Source organism: Rhinolophus ferrumequinum, chromosome 8 (genome assembly GCF_004115265.2).
Source record: "Rhinolophus ferrumequinum isolate MPI-CBG mRhiFer1 chromosome 8, mRhiFer1_v1.p, whole genome shotgun sequence".
Taxonomy (NCBI): Eukaryota; Metazoa; Chordata; class Mammalia; order Chiroptera; family Rhinolophidae; genus Rhinolophus; species Rhinolophus ferrumequinum.
Window position 1 is genome coordinate 34,246,647 of NC_046291.1, and position 24,676 is coordinate 34,271,322.

At 35.6% G+C, this 24,676-nt stretch overlaps 1 protein-coding gene across 1 annotated transcript in view; it reads left to right on the plus strand.

Annotated features, from left to right (window-relative positions):
* The first annotated feature begins 553 nt into the window (after positions 1-553).
* Positions 554-24,676, plus strand: part of DNAH7 (dynein axonemal heavy chain 7) — a 213,555-nt gene continuing 189,432 nt past the window's right edge. The window contains 9 exon segments of the mRNA XM_033111796.1: positions 554-696; positions 5,808-5,870; positions 10,970-11,032; positions 13,891-13,999; positions 14,763-14,910; positions 19,085-19,172; positions 20,200-20,380; positions 22,266-22,341; positions 23,751-23,876. Of these exon segments, the coding sequence (XP_032967687.1) occupies positions 682-696; positions 5,808-5,870; positions 10,970-11,032; positions 13,891-13,999; positions 14,763-14,910; positions 19,085-19,172; positions 20,200-20,380; positions 22,266-22,341; positions 23,751-23,876 (869 nt within the window). The 5' untranslated portion in view covers positions 554-681.

Genomic DNA, 24,676 nt, shown 5'->3' on the forward strand with positions numbered 1-24,676 from the left:
CAAGCCCTAGCAACTGACCATTCAGTAGATACAGCAGATTGCAACACAGAAAGAGAGACCACCACAGCGCCCAGGTGGGATAACTTATTGCCAAGGATGCCGGATTGCCCTTGAAATACAGTAACATGGTTAATGCAGTGTGAATGGAAAAAAGGGGCTCTAGGGAAAGTAACCTCACAGAGTGATCTGATCGTAAATTTCTTATTGGACAGGTCATGGTGAGTAGCCAAGTCTCAGGCATATAACTTCTTTGGTAAAAGGTTTATATATATTAATTAATCTTCTGTCCTTGTTATACACATTCCCTGAGCCATCTCATCTACACTCATGGATTTCAATTTCATTTACATGTCGGTAAGTCTCAAATACCCGTCCCTAGCGTGTCCCTATCTCAAAACGGCGTGGAGAGGCCAACCAGCATCCTGGAAAGCGCCGCCTACAGGACGCACTGCCAAGTTTCTGGGTGCTGTACTGGAAGCAATAGATGACCGGAAACGGAACCTGTGCGGGCCTGTTGCTTAGCAGCGAACGCGGCCCAGACGCTAGTGAACCCGAGCGCCGAGAGAGCCCAGACTGCAGGCGGGAGAGTTGGGCCGCTCTTCTCTGGTTGCAGGGGGTCCGGGGCCACCCGGCAGCTGCGACCCCAGAGCCGCTGGGTGCGGCCAGCGCGTCCTTGCAGTCATGAGCAGCGAGCAGGTGAGAGGACCGCTCCTCGCCAGGCTAGTCCAGTCGCGAGGCTTCCCTCGCATTTCAAAAGTGATTTAAGTCCGGGTCTTCCAGACTCTCCAGTTGTGACCCCGCAGAGTACAGCTTCCTTACCCAAGTTATGATCTAGGATTCTGAGGGCTTTCCGTGAAAACTTAATATGTTTCCTTACCAACTGTTCGTTCTTGATGTTGTCATAACAACCAAACAAACCAGTGGAGCCTTGCGCCAGCAGTTTCAACTGCAGCGCCAGAGTGCCCCCAGGGTGCTACTGTGGGTGTGTTTGGGTCGGAGGAAGCTCGGTGAGGAGTTACAGTAGGTTTGGGCTGTGGGGTGGAATCCAAGCCCCTTCCTGGCTGTTCAATTTTGGACAAATCACTTCGTCTTTCTAAGCCTTCTCTCCCTTTTATGCAGAGGGGAAAATCAGAACAATGTTTCCTCCTTTTTAAGATTGTTGTGAAGTTCAAATAAGATGCCATGCCATACCATGCCATGCCATACCATACCATATGTGACAGGGTTTGGTAAGTGGTAAATGGAATTTCTTCTTAAGAAAATATCCCATTAGCACATAATAAAAGACGCATGTTGCAATAGCTACTCTTCAGATCTATTTTTTTTTTATTGAACTTAAGAGCACTGTAAACAAAAGAAATGCAGAACAATAGTCAAACTTTTTAATGCCAGAACAAAATGGGAAGCCTGGCATTATTCTCGCTAGCTAGAAAACAACTCTAGCTCTCCAGATGAATATGAGCAAGTCCCCTTAATAATCCTGGTACTAATAGAAAACAGTTGCTTTTAAGCCTGCAAATTTTGTTTAACTTCTTTGCTTTGATACCACACTCTAATTATTTTCTTTTTAATGCTTCATCATTTTTTGTAGTGTTAGAGTTTATTGGGAAATTATTTTAAAAGGTGATGTATTCCCCTATCCATTGGGTTGTAGTTAATAACAGAAAATATCAAATCCCTAATTTATTAATTAATCAAATAAGTGGTTAATGCCTACATAATCAAGAAAATTTGGTTTCAGCATTTTATTGAAATGTGTAATAAGTTGAGAATCAAGAAACAGATTCACTTACCATTTCATTAGTAATTAGTAGTAAAACAAACAAGTGAACAAATAAAACAAAAAATTGAGATACAGGTTACTAAAGAAACTGAGCAATTAGATTAATAGACTGCTGACTTTTTTATATGTGGTATTGTAATCAAAATCCTTTTTAAAAATTTTGTCTTCATCTCCGTCAATACACAGTAAGCAACTTCCTTGCTTGATGCTCATTTCAGTCTTTGGCTTGATCTTAAATCATATTGTACATTGTTGAAATTTACATTATAAGTTTACCATATTTGTGAATAGTTATTTCGCAACACTCCTAATTGACCAAAAAGCATCCTCTATAAACCTATTGGCAATTAAGTTTTGAGTTGTGCTTTATCTTAATAGAAGTGATGTTTATAAATTGCACCTGTCATCCCTTCCCACTCCCCCCCCAACCAAAAAAAAACAACAACCCTATATTATTAAAAAGGCAGTGAAATCTTGAAAGAATGGGCATGAGCCCATCTAGTATATTTCCATTTTCTGCATACTATTTTTAAACAGTAGAGGTCCCTCTCTCACTGCTTTGGTTGATCTGTAATTTTAAAACTCTTGATGCTCTCATTTATGCTAATTTCAAGTGTAGTTTTCCTTTTGAAAGATGAAAGTATTTATATTTTGACCTAAAACAAATGGAATAGATTAAACTTTTGGAAATGTCATTTTTATGTGACATTTACTTACGTATTCATTTAGTTTGAAAAAGTAAGCAAGTGGTAAAATTATATTTGCTGAAGGAGATTTTAACATATTCATCTCATTAGTGCAAGGTTGAGAGTGACATGACATTTTTCAGAAATAGCAGTCTGAGTTCTTAAGTTAGGTATGTAAGATAAATATAAGTCTTTCACAACTGCTCATTTCATTGTTAAAATTAGTTGAAACATAAAATAAGGCATTTTGGGTTTCAGTTGAAGATACCTTCATAGATTCTGGTAATTTGATCAGAATGGTTAAATTTGGATTCTATGAGATTTACAACATTCCTTCCAATAAACAAGTAGTTGAAAATCAGCAAAATAAAGAATAACTGCAAAACCGGACTACTTAAGGAAGACCTAGACTCTTTAGCAATTTTAATTTTGGTAATGTAAAATTATATTAGTCAGGATCCAAACAAAACAGATGGTATTCTCAAAAGAATTTGACTGAAGAAAGCTTGTAAAGAGACCATTTGCAGAGGTGTGGGCAAGGTTAAGGAAGGAACCAACAGGGATGACTCCTCCTGTAAGAATTAATAGTAATGGGAAGCCATTGCCATTCCTTGGACGGGCAGGTCAAAGGAACTGAACATCCACAATTTTCAGAAGTATGGGGCTTGCAATGGTTCCGTGTTTCCCCGAAAATAAGACCTAGCCAGACAATCAGCTCTAATGCGTCTTTTGGAGCAAAATTCAGTATAAGACCCGGTCTTATTTTACTATACTATAAGACCGGGTCTTTGATTAATTTTTGCCCCAAAAGACGCATTAGAGCTGATTGTCTGGCTAGGTCTTATTTTCGGGGAAACATGGTAGCTTCGTGGCAGAGGCTGAGCTCTGGAGGAATTCAGCCACTACCAGAAAGATGTGAAATAGGGAGTACTAGGAAAGAAATATCCTAAACTCCCTCTCCTTCTGCTCTCTGGTCTCCTACTGGTGCCTCTTATGGCTTAATCCCCTTCAGGAGCCCAAATGATGCCCATCCACAGAATTCAGCCTTCCAGTCACAGAGCAGGAAGAAAAACATGGATATCTGATTGGGACAATCAAAGAAGAAACATCAGGGAAATTATTATAAGTAGATGCAATGTTCACAGATGTTTCCCTGTTTACAAGTCCATTGGAATTAAAAAATCTTTGTCAGTTGTTTGGATCCTATCATAGATTTTTCCATCCAAAATATTTATACTTGAGAACAGTCTAACAAAAGATGTATAAGACACATATGAAGACTATTATAAAATGTTTTTGAGGGATATACTTCCAGAATCTGAATAAAGAAATGTTCATATAGGAAATGAGTCAATATTATTATAATGTCAGTTTTCTCCAAATTATTCTAGAAATTCAGTATGTTTCTATCACAGTTCCAAACCCTTGCATGCAACTTGCATCCTGAAATTCACATGGTAGAGAAAAGGTCAAGATTGTGTATAATTTTTAAGAATAGAAAAATGAGAGAATTGCTTTATAGATTTTACGACCTATTATGAAGTCATAGTAATATAGGCAATATGAAACAATTTGTTTACAATAGACAAGTTTACCAATGGAATTAAATGAAGGGACAAAAACAGGTATGCACATACACATGTGAAATATATATATAATATTATATATGTATATTATATTCACACTATATTGGTGTGCGTGAGATACAAGAATTGTGTGTATACTAAAATATATGCCAAACATCTTTTGTAATAGAGAAACATTGGAAATAAACTCAATGTTCATTCACAAGAGAGTAGAATGAATAAATTGCATTATGTTTATACAGTAGAGCACTATACAGTTATGCAAATCAGCGTGTTAAGTATTAATGTGGGAAGTGAGAAAATCACCTGCTTGCATGCTAAAAAGTTTGAAAGGAGGTTTTCCTGTGTGGTGCAAGGGAAACTTGCCGGAAAGCTTCCTTACAGATAACAGTGAGACCTGCTGGAGGGTGTCTGCCACTGGGCCAGTCACACACCACAGGCTGGGAAGATGCCCACCGGCAAGGATGCTCAGTGCTTGGCAGCCACACCATGGGAGTAACAAGAAAAAGCACTGGAACCAGGAGGCAAATGCCCTTTCTCTTATACTGTCTCTTTTGAACCCTCTATAAATATTGTGCCAGCTGGAGAAATATTTATAGAGTCTTGCTCAAGAATCACAAAGGAGGACAAAAAGCATAGATTTGATAATGAGATGCAAGAAATTGATAACTGGCCAAAGCACAACTCATATTATCTGTTTTATAAATCAAAGAATCATTCTTAACAGTGCTTCTTTTTACCTAGATGTAATTCCTACCATAGAACTATTCTCTATTGCGAAGAAGGTAGAGGTGTTCTTCTCTGAAAGTTACTGCTAAAGTACAAATGTTACTTATACTAATTTGAGGATGCATTAACCTGAATACATTGTCACCTTAGGAAGTGGAGAACTCTGGAAAAAAGAAAAAATATTTTAGCCATGGAGAAGGAAGGTGCGGCTGAGTAAACTTTGGATGCTAATTAGATTTAAATAAATTCCCCGGAAGATCTGACCAGTTCCCCACTGAATTGTCTTGGTACCCTGGTCAAAAACCAATTGCCCATTCTATTTCTTTGATCTATATTTTTATTCTTGTGCAATCCTCATTATTGTAGCTTTTAGTAAGTTATGAAATCTGGAAGTGTGAGTCTACTAACTTTGTTCTTTTTGAAGATTGTTTGGCTGTTCTGGGTACCTTACATTTCCATGTGAATTTTACAATCAACTTGTCAATTTCTACAAAAAAAGCAGTTGGAATTTTGATAGCGAATGTGTTGAATCCATAGATTATGGAGGGAGTGTTGAATTTTAAAAATGTTAGTCTTCTGATCCATGAACATAGGGTGTCTTTCCATTTATTAAGGTCTTCAATTTATCTCAATAATGTTTTATAGCTTTCATTGAACAAGTCTTGCATGTCTTTTGTTAAATTTATTCCTAAGTATTTTATTCCTTTTGATGCTATTGTAAGTGGATTTGTTTCTTAATTTCGATTTTGAATTAATCATTGCTAGTTGTCTAGAAGTACAATTAATTTTTGTGTATTGATCTTGAATCCTGCAACCTTTCTGAACTCATTCATTAGCTCTAGTAGTTTTCGTGGATTCCTTATGGTTTCTGTACAAAAGTATCATACCATCTGTAAAACATTTTAGAATATTTTGAATGATATGTGTTTTACTTTATATTAGACACCCTGTAAAATTTGGTTGAATGAATCAATTTTAGCATTAACAGAGTGAACAGTTTTGTTTTTTATATTTTTCATGCAGGATAAATCTGCCGGCAAAGAAAAATCCAAGTTACCAGTAAGATTTTTACCACAGTTGTCTACGGTAATTTACCAATATATCTTCATACTATATTGCTTTTATAATAATGTTTACTGGTTTTCAAACTTGCAAATAAGTTACTGAATTTCTCATTTTAAATTCTGTGCTCCACTTAATTCTTTTCTGACGGAGAACATCTATGAGGTGCATACGAGTATCTTAGGAAAAATAATTATCTTAATAAAGGAAGTATAAGCTATAATTACCTAGTATGTACAGAATATTTGAGAATTCTGAATAAATGAATTGTGAAGATGGTCTAGCAGAAGCCGTGTTGGAATCAGAAAACAACATGAGTTACAGCTTTGTCACTAACTGCTCTGTTACTATTGGGTGGTCACTTCTCTGAGCCCTAGTTTCTGAGTTTGAGAATGAGAAGTGTTGGTTTCATGATCTCTGAGGAGGTGCCTCTTCCAGCAGTAAAATGCTGTGCTACAGCCTTTTCATTATTTTTGACTTTAAATTATTGTTGTCCTGTAGAAGATGTAGTTAGAAGACATTTTTAGTTGATAAAGTGTTAGACAAGTTAGATTTTACTGCAATAAAATTTACTATCTAATAATTATGTTGACTTTAATGCCTTGAATTACACACTTGTGATTTCTCGAAGTTGAATTTTAGTGGAAATTCAATGCAAACATTTGTTTTACAGAATATTTTAAAAGCTCAGAATGAGCTATAAAATGGAGTCTGCATTGTTTTATACAGAGAAGATTCCTAACAATTTGAAATGAAAGATTCTTTCAGCTTAAAAAAAATTGAATAAAAATTTTAGATGATCTTGAACATTTCAAAGTACATGTTTTAATTGTGAACCCATTTATATCGGTAATGCCAAGATTATCATACCATGTTCTATAAAATAAAATGATAGCACCTTTTTTTTAGTTCTGCAAATATCTATTTGAAGTTTTCTAGTTTAAAAGACAAAGACCTGAAACAAAATAGACGTTGTTATTTTCTCCTTAAAAACTTAACAAATTTTAAAAGTGAAAAAAATATTGCTGTTAGTTTTTTTTCATTTTACTAATATATAGGTATAGAAATAGCAAATAAATTTAAGTTTACTAGCTGAATAAATGATCAGTAGCTGAGATGAATAATTTTTTCTAGCCAGTGAGGCATATAATTATGTAAAATGCTTTTGTTGGCTGATTTAAACCTTATAGTGTGTTTATATTTGACTATATCTTGCAATTTTTCATCCGTGTACTTTGGGTTTTATGTCTTTTAAGATAAATTATATTTTTGAGATATTAAAAAATCTATTGAATAAAATAAATTTCATTTGAATATTAAGGTTAACATTTGAATACAATTTTCCTGTGGTATTTAAGACCTAGAATGATTTTCATTACAGACCTTCATGCTTCTAGACGTGATCCCTATAGTTGAAATAAAGGTGACCCAGCCTTGTTGGCTCCCAGCGTCTGTGAGCTGGGGACCTTATTCTCACCCTTTGTGCACATAGCACTCCCACGAGTCGTAAATCCTTTATGAAGCTAGATGAAACTGGAAGAATGGAAGGGCAGACAGAAGTATGGAAGATGACTGATTTTTAAGTTGTTTTAGCTTGTTTTTAAGTGAAAGGAGGGCCTGAGGAAAGGAATTTGTGTGTACTTTATTTGGGAGGTGACCCCAGGAAACAGGCGGGAGTAAAACTAGGAAGAAGGAGAACCAATATGAGGATGTGTTACCAAGTTGGTTGTCACACTAGGCAACTGGGGTGATCCTGCCATGACCTTCTGAGCAGCTTATAAAATCTTTCTGGAATTGTCCACTTGAGGATGATTGGGGGTAGCATTTACCCATCAGCTCTCATCCCACATTGGTGGAAGTTGCTCCAGAGGATGTTAACTCCCACCCACTCTGGCTGTGCATGTGTGTGTGTGCCAAAGGGGCTACCTATGAGAGAGTCCTATGGCATTGGAGAAGCCCTACCACAGAAAGCAAATGACATTATCCTGAGGTGAAACACTCATTCCTACGTGAATTGAATCCAGCAGAACTGTTTACTGCAGCCATGTGTAGAATCAGAGGTGAGGCCAGAGGGTGGGAAAGGATGTGAGGCGCAAGATTTGTGTGATTAAAAAAAAAAAAGTCAATGATATTTCCTTAGGGCCAGCCTCAGAAGAGTTCCAAAACAGAGGGAAAGATAGCCTCTGCCTAAGTTATCATCTGAAAATAAAATACAGACTAAAATAGAATTGTTTGTCAGCATTAAAAAATATGTAGCTATTACTTAAAATCCATCTCTCTGGTTTTATTGAAGAACAGTATTACTTAGCTAGATGGCATTCTGGCTTATGCATGGCTGCTCTTCTTTGTTGGCCAGAGAACCATTGTTTGTAAAACCTTCTATGAGGTGTACATTCTGCACTACAGTATAAGAAGGGAACATTAAGGCCCTCACCATCCTTCTCCACCCAGGGTGCTGATGAGACTGGGTGTGAGAGCTCAGCATGCAGAATGCGCGGGGCAGAGACCTGAAGAAGTCAGGGGTGTGGGCGGTTGTGTAGGCGACTGGTGTTGAACAAGGTGTCTTGTACATCTGTTGTGGCTCCAATCCAATTGACCTCCTTTGAATGGCCTCTGTGTCCTGGTATGAAAATCCCAGAACCTTAATTCCCTGTCATCCACAGCTGCACTCTTTTCAGGCCTTTGCCACACTCCCATTCTCTCCAAAGGGAAGCCTTCCATTCTGAGAATCCCTGTTGCACCTTTTAGCTTGAAAATGTTGTGCTCATGTTTTCCTTCACATCCTGTGGGAATTGTAAAAACAGAACCGTTTGTGGTATGGCACTGGATACGTATGAAACATCCACCTAATCTGCTCTTTGTACTTTCCAGAAGCACTGTCTGTAGCTCATTGCAATTCTTTCTTCTCTTAAGGGTTTGGTTAACCAATTTGTAACTTTTCTAAGAAAAAGTTATGTTAAAGTTAGTTTATCCAGCTCTATAAGACTGATTCGGTAGACTGAGATGGAGCAGGGTGAGTGGCTAGGAGAGCAGGATCAGTACACACACACACACACACACACACACACACACACACGTTACATTCCAGACAGAATTTAAACCACAAGAAAGTTACCAAAGCAGTGTTATGCACTTCAGTTGTTATGCAATTGTAGTTAAGAAAGAAAATCTAAACTTTTGATATTGGTCTTGAAGAAAGTGCCAGATTTTAACAGGGAGCTACTGAGGGGCATATTGGTGACTCTGTTAGTAAGAGTAATTAATACTAGGTGACACAACAGGCAGACCCCCAAATTTCAGAGACTTAACCCAACAAAGGTTACCCCTTGCTTATGTGAAGTCTGATGTAGGCCAGGTAGCCCTCCTCCACCTTGCAGCTGTGCCGGGGAACACCAGGCCTCCTCGCTAGCAGTGGCAGGGGGGAGAGAAGGATGGAGGAGGCACACCGTTTCCTCTGGAGTCCTCATCATGCTTTCTCTGTCTTCAGTAAGCTCCCTGCTGCTGTTCTATGTAAAATCCAAATGTGCTTCAAGGCTTAGCTTCCATCCTTTCTCTTTTCGAAACTTTCTTTGAATACTCTGCTGCACACCACCTCCTGTCCTGGATGGAAGCACACAGTTTTTAATATTAACTGGACTGTGAGCTTTGTAGGGGCAAAAACCACATCATATACGAAGTCCTCATCTATACAGTAAGCACAAAAATGCTACAACACTGCTTACCTCATAGAGTTTTAAAGATAATTAAATGAGATAATTTATGTAAATTTCTTAAAACAATACACCGCACATAAAGTAAGCAATATCAAACATAATCAATATCAAAAATTATTGACAAGGTATAATTTACATACTTTATGTTTTGTACCAAATCTTAAAAATCTGTATCTGTTTTACACTTAAACGCATCTCACTTCAGATGAGCCACATTGCAAGTAGTCAGTAGCTACAGGTACACTGTTTTGGACAATGTAGCTTTAAAGGATATATGACTAGCACACATAGGAGCAGCCACTTTCACCAGGTCTAAGGGAGACTGCTCAAGGAAGAAACTTGGAAGAGCCATCCCTTACCCAAAGCTCCTATTAAGACTTCTTGGAGAGGGCGGGGCTATGGCCTCTTTGAGCGGCAAAGATGTTCACTGAGGTGTTGCAAGCTTGGGCTGGGAAGCGAGAAAACCATCTGCTTGCATGCTGAAAATTTTGAAAGGAAGTCTCCTCTGTGATGTAAGGAAAACTTGCTGGAAAGCTGCCCTAAGAGATGTGAATGAAACTTGCAAGAGAGTGTCTGCCACAGGGCCAGCCACACACCGCAGGCTGGGAAGGGGCCCATAGGCAAGGATCCTTACGTCTGGCGGCCACGCCATGGAGCAACAAGAAAAGGCATTGAAACCAGGAAGAAAAGTCTCTTGCACTTACACTGTTCTTTTAGCACTCTTTATAATATTAGTGCTGGTTGGCAAAGGAGAAATGTCGTAGGGTTCTGTTCCAGCATCACAAAGGAAAGCAAACGGGTAGATTTGGAGCTGAGGGGCAATAAATTGACAATTGGCAAAAAGTGCAACTGACACTATCTGCTTTATAGATTGAAGTATCATTACTAACAGCGCTTGCTCTTAACCTAGATGAAACTTCTTCTATGGCGTCATCCTGTGCTCTAAGGAGATAGAACTTTTCTCTGAAAGTTGTTGCTAAAAAGTACAAATGTTACGTAGGGCAACTTGAGGGTTTGTTATCCTGAATACATTGTCAGGTTAGGGAGTAGAGTCAATAGGACAAAAATGATATTTTAGTGACAGAGAAGGGAGGTGGAGCTGAGTAAGCCCTGGACACTAATGGGGTGCAGATAAATTCCCAGAAGATGATGTAATCAATAAAAGGCTTTGCACACTTTTTAAAACTTTCTGATTAGTATTGTTGGGTACCATTTTTCTTTCTTCGCTTGCTATAAAGGAAGCAAGTCTAAGGCAAACGTTGAGAATTTAAAAAGTGGTAGAGTATGTCTAAATATTTTGGATAGTATGCGCTTTACTTTATAGTAGACCCTCTGTAAAATTTGGTTGAGAGAATCAGTTTTAGCATTAACAGAGTAAACATTTGTTTTTCTTTCATATTTTTCATGCAGGACAAATCAGCCAGCAAAGAAAAATCCAAGACACCAGGAAGAGTTTTACCACAGTTGGCTTCGGTAACTTACCTAGATGCTGTCATTGATTTTTTGCCCTTTTGAAAATGTTTATTAGTTTCTAAACTTGTAAGTAACTAAATTTCTGATTTTGAATTTTGTGCTCCATTTTATTATTTTCTGATGGAGAAATTCTGAGATGCACATATTATGAAAAACAACTATCTTAATAAAGTAACTGTAAGTTATAATTTCCTACTTATGTAAAGAATATTTGAATATGCTGGCTAAAACAATTTCTAAAATGGACTAGTAGAAAGTATATACTAAGTGTTGGAGTTAGGAAATGAAGCCTCAGGTTACAGCTTTGTCACTAATGACTCTGTGATCTAAGAAGGGTCACTCCTGAGCCTCAGTTTCTGAGTTTGAATATGAGCAGAGTTGATTTGATGATCTTTGAGAAATGTCTTCCAACAGTGAAATGCTGCTATGCCACAGAAGATTCCTCAGATCTTGCCATTCTTTTTTTATTGTTATGAATATAAATTGTCATTGTCCTGTGGAAGAGGCAGTTAATAGACATTTTCAATTGATAAGTGCTGGGTAAGATATACTTTATTGTAATAAATTTTACCATCTAGTAATTATGTTGAGTTCAGTGCCATTGAGTTTGATCTTGTGACTCCTGGAAGTAGAGCTTAAGTGGACGTTCAAGGCAAACTTGACTTTTTTTTTAATTGTGGTAAAATATGCATAACTAAAATTTACCATTTTAACCATTTTCAATTGAACTGTATGTAGTTCACTGGCATTAATTACATTTACATTGTTGTGCAACCGTCACCGTCATCCATCTTCAGAGTTCTTTTCATTTTCCCAAACTGAAGCTTTATCCATTAAACACTAACTCCCCATTCCTTCTCTTCGCAGCTCATGGCAACCACCATTCTACTTTCTGTCTCTGTGTATTTGACTACTTTAGGTTCCTTATTCCTTTTATAAATGGAATCATATAATATTTGTCCTTTTATGTTTGTCTTATTTCACTTAGCATCAAATGCTTTGAAGGTTCATCCAAAACATTATTTTTTGAAAGATATTTTAATAGCTGAGAACAAACTCTACAATTGAGTTTGTGTAGCTTTGTATAGAAAATATTCCTGATAATTTAAAATGAAGGACGTTTTTCATTTAGAAACTTGAATTAATATTCTTAGATGAATTGTATTGAATATTTTAAAATACATATTTTAATTGAAAATATGCTTTTATTGATAACCTGATTATCATGTCAAGTGCTGGGGAATTGAACGATAGCATGTTTTCTCTAGTTCTCCAAAATCTATCTTAAATTTTCTAGTCTAAAAGACAAACATGAGATGGAATAGATATTTTATTTTCTCTTTAAAAATTTAACACATTTTAAAACTGAAGAAAGTAAAAATTGCTTTTAGTTTGTTTTGTCTTATTAGTATTTAGGTTTAGAAATGTAAACTTACTTTAAATTTCCATATTTATTAATAATATTCAGTGGCTGAGTTTCCTGTTGGTGGCATATAATCGTCTAAAATGCTTTTGTTGGCTGATTTAAACCTGGTTTTGTGTTCATATTTGGCAGTATCTTACATTTTTCAGCATTCTTTGAGTTTTAAGGGAGATGTTTTTAAGAGATTTTTATAAAAATCCATTGATTTTTTTTTTTTAAGAACTTTCATTTGAATATTGAGGTTGAGACTTGGATAAAATTTTCTGGCCGTAGTTAAGATGCAGAGTGATTTTCATTACAGACCTTCATGCTTCTGGAGGTGATCCTTGTTAAAACCAAGGTAACCCAGAACTGGTGGTGGCCAGCCTCTGTGAACTGGTGACCTAATTCTCACCCTTGGTGCATATCTCACTCATAGCACTCCCACAAATCTTATATCCTTTATGGAATAAGATGAGAGTGGAAGGATGGAAAGGCAGATGGATGGACGGAAAAGCATTAATTTATAAATTGTCTTAGTCTATTTTCCTGTTAAAGAAGAGCCTGAAACAAGAACTTTTGTGCAATAGGTAGTTGATTTGGAAGCAGGAATAAGGGATTGGGGAGAGTAAAACCAGGAAGAAGGACCTGCCAATATAAGTGTGGGCTATCAAATTAGTTTGTGTCTGAAAGAAAGACACAAACTCAATAGTTTGTTAGTCAGTGTTAAAAAATAGGTATATATTACTTTAAAATCTTTCCATCTGGGTTTACCGAAGGGCCATAGATTCCAGTAACAGTGGGTCTGTGCTCTGGTATTGCAATAATTGGCTTGAGTTGTTGCCTTTTGAAAGACCTAGGTGTTCTCCGGTCTGCCACAGTCCCTGCCACCCTCTACTGTTGCCCAGCACTGAAGCTGAGTGCCAATTAGATATCTTCACTAGCCTTCCCTCCCTCTTTTAGGATACCTGCCCAAATCATGTAAGTATAAGAATTCGTTACCCCTGCCTTAAACAGTGGAATATATTTGTGAGTTTCCAGAGTAATCTAGAGACACTTAAAGTCATGAGAACAGGAAGAGCTTTTGGAGGTGGAATGTACTGGAACTCATTAGCATTGGACCCGACAGAGAGTGCCTCATTAAAATGGAACACCTAAAAAACACTTACCAATATCTGGGTGTGAGTGTACTCTCTGGAATGAACTCCCCAGTGTTAGGTAACAGGCGCTCACATCTAACCAGGAGCAGGGCCGTTGGTAATGTCTTCCAAATGTCACACACCAAGACCATTCCCAGGCTTGAATGAGATTTGCCATTGAGTGTTTGTGCCTTCTTTCCAGATGTTTTGGTTTCCTGGAGAAATGTCTGTGTTTATAAATACTCATGAATTTCATGAAAAATGTGTTTTTTCTCCTGATCTTGTTTTATTAGTGCTATTTAAATTTCATATTTCAGGTGAGTACAAAGCCCCAGTGGCAGCAGGCAGCTCCATCATTCCATTTGAGTATAAAGCAGGATGATGATATTCCGGAACAGTTTAGTGTTAAAAATGAACAATCATATGGTAAGAACTTTAATATTCAAACTTAGATCTAAGAAAATTTTCTAGAGTAATAAAATCGTATGACATTTAGCTAATAGAGTAGTGAAACTGTAAAACTGAAATGATCTGTATATCAAGTAGAAAAATTTATCCTAAATGTTTTCCCTCAGAAAATAATTGATTCCAGTTCTTAGCTATTTTGGGCTATTACAAATGTCATAAAAGCTGATATTCTGTGAGTTGGAATGTTTATAATAAAATTTTGATTTATTATAGTCAGACTTTGCTTCTGTATCAAAGAGTAAGAATTTTTTTCTAAGTGGGAGTTTAATAAGATGTAAACATTATTTGCAAATTAGTCATTTTAATATTTTTTATTATTTTGACTCATCAGATTGATTACATTGAATATTAACATTTTCGTCATCATGGTTCTTTAAATGTTCTGAAATATTTTTGTGTTCTGTTTTTATCATAATTTTAATCGTGTTCATTTTAAGAGGGTTTAATGAAAATATAATTGATTAATTGAATTTATTAGATATTGTTCAAAATATAAAATAAATTAGTTGAGTATTCTTGAAATAGTCAGTTGTTTCTATTATAATAACATAGAACAAGAGTAGTTTCCTGAGAGTGAAAAACAATTAATTGTACTTATGGTTACTTGAGAACTTAAAGCATGTAGTTTTTTCTTGAAAAGTGCTTTAGTATTTTATTTTAACCACTTAAATGTTTTAGCTTACTTTTTGGATGCCTAACTTGTGCTTTTTTAAAAATTCAGCTGAATACATGGAACACCTTAGAAAAAAGGGCAAACTGTTAGACCAAGTTGATGATAGTCATGCTGGACCATCTACTTCCAAATCGAAGAGCAAATCTCCACATAAGGAACGAGAAAACTTTAGAAGTACTCTTGTTAACGTCATTATGTAAGTTCTGTAAGCTAACCAGTGTGCATTATCCTAGTCAGAGCCCCTGGGAACTTTTTATCTAAAAATATAAGAATTCTGTGCATCTCTAAGGATGCCCCAAAGCCTTGTTGGAAGGAGGTCAGGGTATAAATAATGAAAGATTGAGCTGCACCCTATAAGCATGTCCCTTTTTTAAATATCATGGGCTAAAAAGAGACCCATGTTAATACTTGATGTTGGCTAAGAGAGCAAAATGTCTAGGAGTCTGGTGTTAGCCATGGCAGCTGGTGGGAGGTTTGAGGCAGTTTTATTCCCCCCATCTCATTAGCTCAGGTGATGTGGTGACTTCCTTGTGTTGTGAGTCTCCTTGTGTAGAACAGGAAGGAATTGGTGTGAAGTGATCAGCAGTGTGAGCGGGGCCTGGGCTTGCCTGGTCTGAGTTTTAGATCCGTTTATGAAGAGCACTGCAGATGTGCGTCACTAGTGTGCTTGCTTCCTCTGTGCTTGCTTCCTCTCATCTTCCTGCTAGTAGCTCAGTACCCGCTTTTTTTTTTCATTATGACTCAAGGTGCGCACAATGCCATTTGTGAACCAGTAGAGTTTCATGACACATTGCAAAGTAACTCACCCACAGAACCCTGTTTTACTGTTCCCCATGTGGCACTTTACTGGCTGGATGACCGTCTTGAAGGGAGGACAGCGAGTACTCTGTGCTTACAAAGGGAAGGGGCTTTTGTGGGAGTCCCGTGAAGCTGGATTATGAGCATGTGCCTCTGTAGAGTGGTTTGGAGTTTGCTTTGCCAGGCGCCTCTAGGATATTACCAGCCTGACCCACTTATGTCACTTTCTCTGATTAAGCATTCTCAAGTCACTCAAATAGTGTCAAATCAACCCTCAAAACCCTCAAAAATGGGGTGGTAGGCCTTTGGTGACACATTTTTATGAATAACATTTTCTCAACACACTGTTCTGGCTAAAACAGATGATCTTTCTTTACACAACTCCCCGTGCCTGCCTCCTCTGGTTGAAGGCAGAGCCCATCTTGGGTTTCAGCTTCATACAGGGGTCTTGGTTTGAGTTCCCCATTTCACTCAAGATTACGCAATCATCTCCGTACCCATATGGGATTAAAGTTCAAGGCCCCAACCCCACAAGGGCAGCCAGTGGCCTCTGGGTTTTGCCATTGCTTTGCCTCGCCATTCCATTCTGCTCCCCACCGCCCTCGTATTGCCTTTCTTTCTTTTGAGCTCATTATGCATTTAAAAGGAGCTTTGTGACATATTATCCAGTATTTATGAAATGGAACTGGGACATTTTTCAGCTTATCTTTGCTGCTGTGTTGTAAGAAACAGAAGTTTCTTTTTAACCATTTTATGTCCTTTTTTTAGTTATATCTTTTGTAAACAGGATGGGCTTGTTGAAATTTAATCTTAGAGTTTCTGTACCTCAGTAGTGTATTTAATGCTATTTTACAGTGTATAGTTATTGGTACTTCTTATATGTGAGGGCTTAACTTCTACCAAATTATTTTGTGTTTTATATTTACTGCATGTTATCTTTGCTACTTTTTTCCTGCTTTCTATTGAATTGGATTTTCTGTCTTCTCCCTTTATCCTTATTGGCTTAAAAGCTATCAAATATATTTCTATTTTTTCAGTGGTTACCCTAACATTTAAAACCACATATTGTAATTTATTTTTTAAAGTTTAAAATTCATTTTATCTGTTTTCCCCCTGAATAGCACAAATAGACCTTGGAATGCTTTAACTTAGCTCTGAATTTTCCTTTGCATTTCCATATGATTATTGTTTATTTTATTTCTACAATATTTCTATAGTATTTTACTTCTACCAAATCCTTAAATTCTCCATCCTTTTTTTTTTAAACACTGACTTAGATTTACTAGCATGTTTTCTGATTTCTTAGGATATTACATTTACATTCTACTGTTCACATCTTGGTTCTTTCTTTCTTTATTTTTTTTTTTGTTTTTTTTTCTCCAATGTTCATTGCTTAGTAGTTCTTTCAATGAGAATCTATGCGGAATAAACTGAAAAATTTTAACTCTGTAAAAATCTCTATTTTGTTCTTTCTCTTGAATTAATGACTAATCTGGCTACAGAATTAAAAGATAATAGTAATTTTCCCCCTGAATATCTGGAAAACATTAGATTGAAAAATACTGAACTTTTTTTGGGGTATGTATTATTTTTGTCCAACTTTATTAAGGTATATATGACCGTTATGGGAAGGAATATTTTATTATACAGCATCACCGACCTGTATCCATTCCAGATGAAGCTGGGATCCAGAGCATGATGCATTCAATGATAAAAAGGTTAAAGATATCCCAGAACTTTTTATTGTTCCTAGAGATGTGGATTATGCCTTTCCACACAAATGGAGCCCCAGAAAAAGTCACAAAATGTGGCTCATATTTAGTATAGATTTTGAATTGAATTGTAGCTATAAACATAATAGTATTATATGAACACAGCCAGTAATAAATACAAAGGAGTACATGAGTTTTTATATCACTCATTGTTAACTTGTACTTTATGTCTCTGGAAATCAGAGAAATGGTCTTTTAAAAAATGTGTCTGCATAGAAGAAAACATAGGTACTAAACTTATGGGCCTTGGGTTCAAAGAGGATTTTATGAATTTGATCTCAAAGGCCAGGGAAATAAAAGCTAAAATAAATGAATGGGATTATATCTAACTAAAAAGCTTCTGCACAGCAAAAGAATCCATGGGCAAAATAAAGAGGCAACCAACTGAATGGGAGAAGATTTTTGGAAACAATGCCTCTGATAAAGGGCTAATATCCAAAATATATAAAGAATTCATACAACTCAACAACAAAAAACAAACAATCCAATCAAAAAAAGGGGAGAGAACTTCAATAGACATTTCTCCAAAGAGGACATACAGATGGCCAACTGACATATGAAAAGATGCTCAACATCACTGATCATCAGAGAAATACAAATAAAAACCACAATGAGATATCACCTCACCCCAGTCAGAATGGCTATCATTAACAAGTCAAATAGTACCAAGTGTTGGAGAGGCTGTGGAGAAAAAGGAACCCTCATACACTGTTAGTGGGAATGCAGACTGGTGCAGCCGCTATGGAAGGCAGTGTGGAGGTTCCTCAAAAAATTAACAATAGAATTACCGTATGACCCAGCAATCCGTCTCCTGGGTATCTACCGAAAAAAATCTGAAAACATTTATCCATAAAGATATTATCTGCTCTGATGTTCATTGCAGCTTTATTTACGGTGGCCAAGACATGGAAACAACCAAAGTGTCCTTCTATAGATGAATGGATAAAAAAGATGTGGTATATATAAACAATGGAATACTATTCTGCCATGAGAAAAGATGAAATAGTGCCATTTGAGTTGGTGTGGATGGATCTTGAGATTATTATACCAAGTGAAATAAGTTAGAAAAAGTCGAGAACCATATAATTTCACTGATATGTGGGATATAAAACTGAAAACAACAAAGGAACAAGACAAACACATAAAGAAACAAAAACTCATAGACACAGACAATAGTGTAGTGGTTACCAGAGGGTAAAGCGGGGAGGGAGATGGTAGATGAAGGTAAATGAGATCAAATATATGGTGATGGAAGGAGAACTGACTCTGGGTGGTGAACACACAATGTGAGATATAGATGATGTGATACAGAATTGTACACCTGAAATCTATGTAACTTTACTAACTATTGTCACCCCAATAAACTTGAAAAAAAAATGTATCTGTGTCTTCTGCAAAACTACATTTCAAGTCTTGTCTTTCAGTGCTCTTTTAAACCCCAAATTTATAAATAACCATGCGTGGTTTAAGAATAATGCAAGAACACTCATATAACTTTTCTGAGAACTTGATTTTTAAGTAAAGAGAAACAATGAGTAAAGCCCATAAAGAAGGATGTGGCCTCTGAATTAGATTTTGAAAAACATTTCCAATATAACTGTCTCTCTATGAATAAGGAGAAGGTATCTTGGGAGGAATATGGTACCAAACAAATATATATTCTATTTATAAAATATTCAACAATTCATTTTTTCCTTATTATTTAGTAGAAGACAGTCCTGATCTCTTTATATCTATTGATGTAATACTAATTAACTGCCTTTTATATGCATTTAAATAGTGTGTTTGTCATTTTTTTAGGCAGCAAGATGCTGTCTCAGAGTCAGCTACTTCTGATGAAAGCACATTTCCAAAACTGACCACTTCTGCAATAGAGAAAGACATCTTGGTAACAGGCTATTTCTTTCATCTGTATAATTTGAAGTAAAGGAAGTACTTGAAGATACTTTAATACTTTTGAGATTATTTTGTATTCCTCTCTTGTGAAATTCTGTGAACATAGGAGTAAATATGGAGTTCCATAAGATTTCTTTGTTGGATTAATGGAGAAAATCGTTCTTTCCCTTGCCACATAAGACAACAAAGAATCTTCAGTTTACTTGCTCCCTTTGTTAAAGCTAGTCTCAGTCTTGTGTAGCTTTTACATGTCTTTCTTCTTCTATGAGAAATTAATTATATAATGTACACTTTACAAAGGATATTAACTTACTTTAGAAATTGAAATTCTTCAAGTATTTCAAATACAGAATTTTAAAAATTAAACACATCGAAGACTTTAACATTGCTAATTTGAAAGTATTTTGATATTTAAATATTTTTCTAATAAGTGACTTATAAAACTTGAGAAAATATATTGAAGTTAAATATCCATTATTAAAGAAATACTGTCATGTCTTAAAATGAATATTTTATGCACACGTTTAATAGCAGCTGCAAAATTATAGTATGGAATATTAATAGATCAGTTGGAAATTTCTGGAACCCTGCTGTATGATATTTCTGAGACGAATGTGTAGAGATACTGATTCATCTGCAGCTTTTAAGATCTACTTCTGATTATCAATAATAGAAGAGCAAAAACTAACATACCAAATTTTCACCTATTTATAAAACACTAAACTCTACTTCTGCAGGGGCTTTGTTCAGTACATGATGTATTTGATAATATAACTTGATGGTTTACAGTGATACTATGAACTAAGATAAGAGCTTTAATTTTCATGAAATATCATGTATATATTTTTAATATAGATTTCAAATAATACCTACATTAATTTACAACATACTTTTTTATGACTTATAAATACTTTGTTCTCCTAAAATGTTAATGTTGCTCAGTAGTTTTATGTTTGATAAACACATTTCTTTTATTATAATGCTAAACCCATCTACATTTCTTGGTCTCCTTTAAATAGCGATATTACTACTACATTCACCATGGAATTGATACGGACCACATAGCCCCGATGGAAGATGCTTGGCTAGAACATGTATTAAATTTAATCCCCCAACATCTGAAAGTCCTGACTGACAGCATACTTGCATTATCTGATGAAATGAGAGAAGATTATCTTCTCAGTGTAAAAAAATCCATAGGTAAATCAGTATTTTTCTTTGCTTTTGAATTGGAATGTGTCTCATTAAAGATATTTTTTAAAATTGAAAGTTAATACTTATATGAGTACTTATAACTATTATATTGATTATGTTATTTCTTGTATTTCTGTTACAATGTTTAAGATCTTAGGCAAGTTTTATTGATAAAGCACAGCAAAAAACAAAACAAAGCACAGTCTTTCTATTTGTAGGCATATATCCCCTCAACAAAGGACAGAACTGAAGAAAATTATAAAATGTTAATTACTTAATTAACATGAATATTACTGATATCATAAAGTAGAATGTGATTAATTATAAGATGGTTGCTATAGATGGGGGGCTGGAAAACTAGAGCTCACAGGCTCAATCTGGACCACTGCCTGTTTTTGTAAAATAAAGTTTTATTGTAACACAACTACACACATTCATTTGCATATTACCTATGTCTGCTTTCGAGCTGTAAGAACAGACTTGAGTAATTGAGTGATAAAGACCTTGTGGCTCACAAAGATGAAAACATTTACAATCGGGCCATTTACATAGAAAGTTTGCTGGTCATAGTATAGAAAAATAGATTCTAAGACGGACTAATCATCAGAATTATTTTTAAAGTACTGATTTTTGGACCCATTTAAATTAAAACTACTGGAAGCAGGACCTTCCAAGCTATACTTCCAATCTATACTAAAACGGTTCTTCTCCAGTTGGTTGTGATGTAATTGTGGTGTAATTGATGCTGTGCTCAAATTTGGAGAAATGATAATGCTTTGGGATTGTCTGGGCACCCTCAGGGAGGAAGACATTCATTGCGTTTATGACTCTTATTGAGTGTCCTGGTAATATAAAAATAAAGAGCCAAATCTTTGTCCCCCAAATGTTCAGAGTGTAATAAGGGAGATGGACAAATCACTAAATTACAAAGCAGAGTATAGTAAGTACAATGAGGACACGCTCTAAGGGAGAATGGGTCATGCTTGCCTTGTTAGGGACGACTCTCGGGCGCCTGAATTGCATCTTGAAGGACGAGGAACAGTGTACTGCTTGGCCTAGGAAATAGTGGGAACAATGGCCAACTTTTATGAAAGGCTCTTCCAGGCTCGGGAGTAGTTCTGGTGGCTAAAGCACAGGGTGCATTTTGGGACGGGAACATAATATGAAGGGCTGTATATGCCTTTTTAAAGCATTGGAAGGTAAAGGAGAGTCACTGAAGGGTTTTAAGCAGGGGGTAATAACATATTTGCATTTTGGAAAGAGCATCTTGAAAGACAGAAAAATTAGAATTAGCTGTTAATTAAAGATCACAGAAGACAGAAGCAGAAGTAGGTCACTTTACTGATTACTGTAACGATTGTTTTGTGTCCTTAAACAATTTAAAAGAGAACAAGGCAATATGTGTGTGCATATATATACATGTGTGTGTATATATATATGTATACACACACATATATACATAACACGTATATACATGTATATATGTACATATGCATATATACATATACATATATATACATATATATTTGTGTGTGTGTATATATATATATTTTAGTGAAGGAAAACTATTACTACTATGTGTTGTTGACCTTCAATTCAACGAAAACTACTTTTGGTGGAATAGCTATAAAGGAAAATTATTATATAAAGGATATTAAAAGCTATTATTATTTTCAAATGAAAGAACAGGGACATTGTTAAGAAAGAAGATATACTCTCAAAAATAAAGACATAGTTTAAAAATTTTTCTTGTATTCATAAGTGCACAAATCGCTCATTATTTTAAAAAACAACATAATTTAAAAACTTTAATAGAACTGGTTTTGCAGTTGCTTGGACTATACTATAATTAATATAAAGTTATTGATCAGAACTTTCAATTTTCTTTTAGTTGATTTTGTACTGAAAGATCCTAGAGAAAAAGAAAGTGATAAAAAGGCAGATGAACTTCTACCCCATCGTGCTGAGTAAGTGATCAAGTTCTTCTATGAATATTGATTATGTGACCATTTCTGTGTATGTGTATATATTTATACACTCGTATTATTTTCTCATATATGTTTATAATTTGTGTATCTCATATATACAACTGGTTGTTCCTACTATCTTTATTTATATATTTAAGCCCCAATATGTTAGGTTTACAAATTGATGGATAGATGGGTAGACATATAGACACATGGACAGATGGACACCTAGGTGGTTAAAATGTAAGTACCCTGGTGAAAGACTAGTTATAGATCTTTGTATCTCCACAGCTCCCAGCACAGGCAACAAATATAATAGGACATAAAAGCTTGATGGCAATTTGAATGCCCCAGAACCCACTGGGAACGTTGCAGAACATATACATATATAGAATATATTTCAATTTATTACATGGATTAAAATGTAGCACATTTAATGGGAAAATCCACTTGTTATTTATTTCCCTAAAATAATTTACATTTAGGAATAAATCTCTTAAATAATTTGAAGAATAGAACTTATATTTATATAATTAAGTAACCAATTCAGTTTTACTTTGTTTCTTTTATATCATTTAAAAGTGTCCCAAATTGTTTCCTATAACGACAAGAAAAAGTCTTGTAGCCATTTCCAACATACCATCTATGGAGAATAGCTTTTTTCCTGGAGATAGATAAAGATCATCCTTTGTACTTGTAAAGGTGGTATGGCCAAAACTTTAAAAAAGTGAATTAAACTTACTATTTAATAAAACAAGCCTGTTTAAAATCAAGTAGAGTAAAAAATTATAAGCACACAATGTAAATGTTCAAATGCACTCTGAAAGATGAAGATGACACATCTTTAATATATAAAAGATGGTTCTTCGAGTCATAGGAGTTACAGAATAAATGTGTTTAAATAAGAATGTTAGTGTTTGTGATTTTGTAAGTGACCTTTACACATTAATATAGGTGAAGTTTGAGGGGATTTCTATAGGTAGGCTGGACTATGTACTTAAAATGTTTTAAAAATAAAGGAAAATTTTAACATTTTGTATCCAGCTTAAGAAAATCTTTCAAGATGTATATGAAACAGCCGGCAACTGTTTCTGTTTGATCATCACGGTTTATTTTTAAACTCAATAAGATCAAGTATTTGGAGAAAAAATTGATTACCTTATGTGATAAACATTCAAATCTAATTTCATATGCATTAAGTATTATCCTGAAATTTTACTAATCCATAAAGAGCATGACTTTTCTATATTTTAAAACATAATTAGAATGTTTTGTTATTTCTTTGAAGGATATATCATATTGTTAAATTACAATTAAGCCATTATGACTCTAAAACTGCATTGACTATAAAAATGCTTTCTTTTGATTTTTTAAAGAAGGTAATTGAATATTTCCTCTGTGTTTTTCAGAATGGAAATTCTTCCAAAACCTTGGAGGAAATCTTTTTTAGCTGCAAGCAATTATATAAAGGATCACTTGAACGCAATAAACCCTATAATGTTGGCTGTGCTAGATTTGTGGCACAGTACTTTTAAGTGAGTATTTCTGGCCTCACTGAGATTTTTATTTCTTTTTTCTTTCAAGAGATGAAAGTTAGTTTATTACATCTTAATTATTTCTTTTACTATTTTAACTGAAATTTTAAAAAATAATTCCAAATTTAATGTATTTAAACATGATTTTAAATGAACAATATAGAAATACATAGAATAAAAAATAAACACCGCCTTTATCTCTAAACCAATTCTCCCTTCCCCATCCCCTACCTCAATACCACACATATTTTAAATGGTCATCATCACTAAGGAGCTGAACTCTGGTGGGGGCTGTGATCCCAAAGAGCTTGGGCCTGGGCTCAGGACAGTTTGCCTCCCATTTTGGAAGCTCCAGTGTCATATCCCCTCCCTCACACCACCACTTCCAAGGCACTGGGGAGCGTGCTAGCAATATGCACCCGTGGACATATGTTTTTATAAAATACGTTATTTTTCTTAAGTAGAGATCTCCCAACAGGACCCTCAAAACCTGGATGAGCCTGTTTTATGAGGCTGGCAGCCTGGTCTCCAAGATGGTCTGAGCCCTTCTCATGCCCTGCCAAATGCAGACCTGGCTGACATGTGACATGGTCTCCAGGATCTCCTGGGTTTTATTGCATTGATTGTCCTGGTCACACGGAGGCACAATAACTGAGCACATTTTCGCTTCCTGCAGATCAGCAGAGGGAAAGCTAAGAACTATGAGTATTACAGAAGCAGAACTGTACAGAAGGGGCTGTCCTCTGGGAACCCCCTTGACAGGCACTGTTGGGGGTGAGGAGGTTCACCCACCAGCATCT